Source organism: Poecilia reticulata, chromosome 14, assembly GCF_904066995.2.
Source record: "Poecilia reticulata chromosome 14, P_reticulata-male-v2, whole genome shotgun sequence".
Taxonomy (NCBI): Eukaryota; Metazoa; Chordata; class Actinopteri; order Cyprinodontiformes; family Poeciliidae; genus Poecilia; species Poecilia reticulata.
Window position 1 is genome coordinate 5485792 of NC_088843.1, and position 6198 is coordinate 5491989.

The window sequence follows — 6198 nt, forward strand, 5'->3', positions numbered from 1 at the left end:
CTTTGTTTTTTAAAGATAGGGCTCCACCTGATTGTTTCAGCAAGGTGGAGCCTTCCAGTCAAACTCTTTGTCAATTATCTTGTTCAATCTTGTTAAAATCTTGTTCAAACCACTCAATCATTTCAAACAAAAGAACTGAAACTATATCTCAAACTATGTTTTTATGTATTTTTATGTATTTGATGTATTTTTATGTATTGTTTTTATGTTTTTATGTATTTGAATAATCAAACATCATACGTGACTGGGGTGTTTTCATAATTTAATCCGAAAGTAATTAACAAATGTCTTTAGTTTTTATGGTCAAAATTACATAAGGGTGTGTGAACCTGTTTTTGGCTTTAAGAAAGTTGTCACCTTTTAATACAAACAGTGTAAGGAGTCAAAAAGAGCTACTTTGCTGGGCTTGCTTTATGTAAACAAAGGAGATTTGACCAACCCGGTTTCAGGGTTATGAAATTCTACTTCCTTTTACATTTTACATAAGCTGCTTTGAAGCTTTGTGTGGGAAGAGTGCTGAAGCATAAGTAGTTTTGCTTAAAATATGTTTTTCTGTGAAGAAAGATAATTTATCACTTTATAAATGAGTTTGTTAAAGATAATAAGCAATTTCCAAACCCATCTACCAAATAAATGTCAGGAAAATGTTTTACTGTGAATGGTTAGTGGGATGTTTTTCTAATGACCAACGACCAAATCTTGCATGTGCTGGTGTGTTTTGTTTCTCCGTGAACAAAACACACCAATACAGACAACTGTACAAACTGATGTTTGTACAGTTGTCTGTATTTCCCATCATCTAATGGCTGAGGTTTTAAAGAGCTGCAGGATGACTAGACCTTCTAATACCTTGTTGGTAGGGTGGCATTACTTGACTGTCGGGAAATGTTATCCAAACATTTCCTGACAATCAAGAACTGGCAAAACAACACCAAAGAAGTATTGTTTTGCAAATGCCTATCAAGTGAGGTGTGCTATTTCTTAACAGTTCAAGAAGGTGTGCCCTCATGCACTGACAGTTTCATGCATCAAGTCCTGCACACATATACAGATTAAACATGAACAACTTCTCTAGAAACTATTTACAAAAAGCTAAACAACAGGTGACAAACTATTTGACTTGACTTATTTAAGCATTTGTGAGGTCGGACACTGATGTTGGGTGAGATTTCCTGTTTACAGTATCTCTTGGGTTGAATTCAGGGTTATGTAAAGGCCTATGAAATACCTCCAAACCCATTTGACTTTGCTTGGTGAACCAATAGAAGTCTTAGAACTAGAGGGAGCCACGAACAAACAGTTCGTAGATACAGTTGAAACGACAAGTTTATGTTCACTATATAAAAGAAGACATGCTTTTTTCACACTGTCTGATGGAAAATTAAAAATCTATTTTCAGTTTTAGGTCAATTAGCATTACCTTTATTTTTTCGTATTTGCTAAATGTCAGAATAAAGACAGAGATGTTTTTAAGAACATTTTATTGGTTACCAAATACTTAAAAAGCACCTTCACCAGGACTTTTTCTTTTGTTTTTGACTTGTTAAGCACATTTTGACCAAATGGCCCTGCATGGTTTTGTAAATAATGTCAATTTAATGCAAAGTTGAACTTGTAATAGACTTTCAAGGCAACTTTTGAGCAACTTTGCATTAAGTGTCATTGTTTACCAAATGACATTTCATGACAACAGTAATAGACATTCATGAAGACTCCTTCATCTCCACAACAGTCATGTTTATGATAGTGTCATGTCAGCCTTGTCCACACCCGTCAAGCAAAGTGTTACCTATATCTTTTTAAAAACATTTTAGATAAGCTAAAGGAAAGACAAAAGAACCCAACATGTTTTCTTTTGGATCAGGATCAGGAATCTCTTATGTAGTTATAAAATCTGGCCACCCATCTGGCTAGGTTATAATTATTTCCTTTTGTTTATGCAGAGAATTTCCTTATGACTTTATAACAACATATTTCTACATTTCCAAGCTACAAAACCTCACAGAGGCAGCTTTAGCCAACATTTACAGAGGTGAGATAAGAAACTCTTTCTCTTGGCCATTTATTTCCCCAAAGATGATTTTTTTCTACTTTATTCTGGAACTAAATATTGTAACTTTATTCAGCTTCAGCAGCTTTTTAAGGAAGCACAGAGAAAAGCTGCAGTGCACCAGACTGACTGACACAAAGAGCTGTGACTCCACCTTTATTTTTTTAGGAAATTGACGGAATTTTGTAAAAATATGTTTTATAAGAGTTATTTTTGCTCATTTTTGCTGTTCATAGCCATTAAAGTGTGTAACATCTAAGGGGATTGATAAAGTGATTAAACATTTGCCAACCAACTGGGTGAAGAATACAAATAAATATGAATCCATGACATTAATGAGACCCGTTGATGTTGTCTGTTTGCCTCTTCTGACTGACCTTGTAGTAAATGATTTATGAAGAGAGGTGAAAGGGGAGTGGAGGAGGAGCTTTTCCTCTAGCTTTTCAGTCATTGGGAACATTTTTCATTTCTTTACTTCTTTTTAGTTTCCTAAAAAGACAGACAGCTGAGCATCAGTCACCTGTGAGTCTGGGTGATGAGGAAAACTTCCCAGTGACATCTCTTGTTTTTATTCACCTATGGAGTCATACGTGTTGGATTGTTTGTTATGTTTGCTCCCATGCTCCTTGTTTTTCCTGCTGTGTTTGGGTCTGCGCTGGCCGGGGTTCTGCAGTTGGGTAAATGTGGCTGTCAGGGCTGCAGGCTGGAAGCTGTGGGTCACAACGTGCCTGATCCTGGATCTGCCGCTGCCGCACAGCGACGAGGAGCTGAAGCCACCAGAGACGTCATCAGGTCAGACCTCAGATGGACCCAGGCTCATCTGTAAACCCTCTGCACTGGCCAGGTACCTGCTGCAGCACTGTGGCTCGCTCACAAAGGCAAAACTGGCCTACTGGCCCTGGGGTGACCCTCACCTGCAGACGGTCTCCAGCCAAGTGTGTGGAGAACATGCAGACAGCATCCAGTTCACCAGAGAGCTCCTGCTGCTGAAGGACGGGGGGGTCGTGGCTCTGGACTGGGCGAACAGGAGGTCGGAGGTGAAGAAGGAGCAGCAGTCAGGGAGGAAGGCGCTCGGGTGTTTCACCTCGACGCCCCCCGTCCTGCTCCTCATCCCTCAGGCCTGGGGAGGGACGACCCCCCACCTGCGGCGGCTCAGCCAGCAGGCCGCGCGGCAGGGGTTCTCTGTGGTCGTGTTTCACCATCGGGGCACAGCTGGGTCGCCCCTCACCACAGCAAGAATCTGTGAGTTTGGAGACCCGGCGGATCTGGAGCAGGTACACTTAAAAACGCTGGTTTTTCCAAGTGGGGCAGCCAGGGGGCGCTGTGCTGGGGGCCTCAGCAAGTTGGAGGGAAGATGAGAGAAAAAAATGCAAAACTAAAAGAAAAAATTCTATCTCATAAATATTTTTATCTTAAATTATTCATCCTAATTTTGTTTATTTTTCAAATTTTTTTAAAAATAAAATAAGAGTTAAATTTATTTTATGATTGGCTGCCTATTAAGTTCATGAAGCATCACAAGCAGGAAGTGGAAAAGTTTCTGACAAGCAAAGCAACCCAGCTGTGGAGGATTCACCTGCAAAAAACCGTAAGAACTCTGGTAATAAAATAAAATTTGATGTGATTAATATTAAATATCACAATTTATTATCGAAAGAGAGAATTGTAATGAAAAATTGTATTATCTGATAATAAAATTTTTCGCCACAGAACTCAATGCCAACAAAAATCAGATTATATGAAGCAGAACTTGTGCTAAAAAATGTAATAGTTATTAAATAGTGAATAAAAATATGATAAAAGTTGATGTTACATCTTTTGTATCCGTGGGCTTAAAAAAGGGGTCAGAGGTTAATCCTCTTTAGGTGGCATGGAAAAGTTTGGGAAACTGCTTTAAAAGAGGATCAGCTGATTACATCAATTCAGTCTACTTGCAGTTTTCGCTTATATCTGAATCGTATTTCATTCTTATTTTGGCAAAATGTTTGAGAAATCTATCTCTTCAGCCCCTACATTATTAGACACACCCCATCTTCTGTGTTCAACATCTAGTTTTTCTGTCACCAAGACATTTAGATGAAAACAACAAATTAAATATCTCCTCTACATGCCAACAAGTTCTGCAGAGGCCTGGTAATGAGTCAAGTTATCTGAATCAGGTATGTTGGAGACAACGATGCTCACAATGAAAAATAAACAGTTTCTCTGCAGCCAAACAGTAACAGGAAAAGCTAGAAAAGACAATAAAGGTTTAATCAGTTTGCATTCTAATTAATTAATGTTCAGTGTGGTATAATTACGAATAAATTAGAGGTTAACCGTGCATTAAATCGTTGAAATAACTCTTTAATTAGACGGAGTCAAAAGCTTTTGTAAAACTTTTTTCTGGGTGCTTGTTCAGGTTTAACTTTTTTGTTATTTTACGTTTTATTACACATTTAGATTAAAGTTACCTTTGTGGTTGAGTTTTTAAATGATATATTTTGTCTTGAGTTCAGACATATTTTTCTATTATATTTTTTACAGCTTACGGTATCAATGCCGTGTGTTTTCAGGCGGTGCTGTATGTCCGCAGTCGGCACCCGTCCTCCGTGTTGGTTGCGGTGAGTGAAGGATCGGGCTCCGCCGTCCTGCTGTCCTACTTGGGCGAGCGAGGTTCAAGCACCTGCCTAACAGCAGCTGCAGCCATCTCACCTGTGTTGCTGGGGCAACGGTGGTTTGAAAGCGCCATGCCGCCTCTTTACCGCTGGGGGGTGCTATTTCACAGAAAAATGCAGCTGAGCAGGTGAGAATTGTTGGCTGGCAGTGTAGCCATAAAATATACTCAAGGAAGAGTAAACAAGTATTTGGTAAAAAAAAAAAAAGTCTACTCAAGTACTGAGTAACTGATCAAAACATGAGTCATTTAATATTTAAATCTTTAAAATGGTATTTTAAAAACCAAAATTAAAATAATTTGCCACACTGTTACAAATCAGTTTCTTTCAATATAAAAATTATGAAACTTTAACAAAACCTGCAGGTGTGTGTCTGTTTTTGGTTAAAACAAGGTTGTTCTTTATTCAGTGAACTTACCCACAGCAATATCCAGAAATTTGACTGAAGTAAAAGAAGCAATACATCATAATAAAATTACTCAGTAACAGTAGAAAGCAGAGCATAGCAAAATACTCCTAAAACAAATTTTTTTCCCAAAACTTCACCCAACTCTGCACAAACTCCAGATTTTAGTTTTGCCATATTTGCTAAAATCTTTGCTTTTCTTCCATGCTCTCAATAGATACGTCAGTGCGCTCAGAGGAATCCTGGATGTGGATCGTGCCCTCAGATCCTCCAGCCTCAGAGATTTTGAAGAAGCTCTTTTCTGCTTTCCCACTGAGAAAGCTTCTCCATCCACAGAGAGAAACCCTGCATCTCCCTCCCTCAGGGGCCTAACGTCAGCAGCGGCCTGGGCACTGGGTGAAAGAGCCTACCCAGCAGCGGACTGGGAGAGCTACTGGGCGAGGAACGAACCTCTGAGAGATGCAGATGAGGTGGCGGTCCCAGTGCTCTGCATCTGCAGCTCTGATGATCCTCTCCTCCCTCCAGCCTCCACGCTCCCGGTTTCCCTTTTCCAGAGCAACCCTTACTTCCTGCTGGCGCTAACGGACAGAGGAGGGCACTGCGGGTTCGCCCTGGACGCCGAGCAGCAGACGGATGAAGGCAGGACAAGCAGTGAGGATGAGGATGAAGGTATCTGGAGTCATATCGCAGTGCTGGAGTTCCTAAGAGTGGCGTCTGACTTCCTGAAAGAGGCGGAAAGGGATTGGAAAAGCTGGAGAGGCCAACAGGAAGTGAACGGCGTCAGAGGCCAGAAGAGCAAGATGAACGCTGCAGCGATGCCTCGTCGGAGGAGAGGCGCCATGATGAAGAGATCCAGACCCCAGCCAGCAGGGCAGAGCGGCGTGGACGATGTGGATGGAGACCCTTTCACCTGGAAGAGGTCTTACACGCGATAAGACATTTTATACGTCAGGTTTTCAAAACTAGGATAATAAATTCTTGTCCAAAAAGGTCAGTCCGGGGTCACGTTTGCCGAGTTTCTCCACCTCCTGTGTTGAAGACCAATATTTAGAAACTGCAGAAATAAACTGCAGCAGTGGAACATT

At 40.6% G+C, this 6198-nt stretch overlaps 1 protein-coding gene across 2 annotated transcripts in view; it reads left to right on the forward strand.

The window, feature by feature from the left end:
* Positions 1-6107, forward strand: part of LOC103475601 (protein ABHD15) — a 30453-nt gene extending 24346 nt beyond the window's left edge. Inside the window, exons 1-3 of one of the 2 annotated variants that reach the window (XM_008427382.3) lie at positions 767-3324; positions 4606-4835; positions 5331-6107. In XM_008427382.3, the coding sequence (XP_008425604.2) occupies positions 2629-3324; positions 4606-4835; positions 5331-6048 (1644 nt within the window). In that variant the 5' untranslated portion in view covers positions 767-2628 and the 3' untranslated portion in view covers positions 6049-6107. Of the gene's footprint in view, positions 1-766; positions 3325-4605; positions 4836-5330 lie in introns of those variants that run through there. The other variant, XR_014090764.1, reaches the window with a different exon arrangement.
* The last annotated feature ends 91 nt before the right edge of the window (positions 6108-6198 follow it).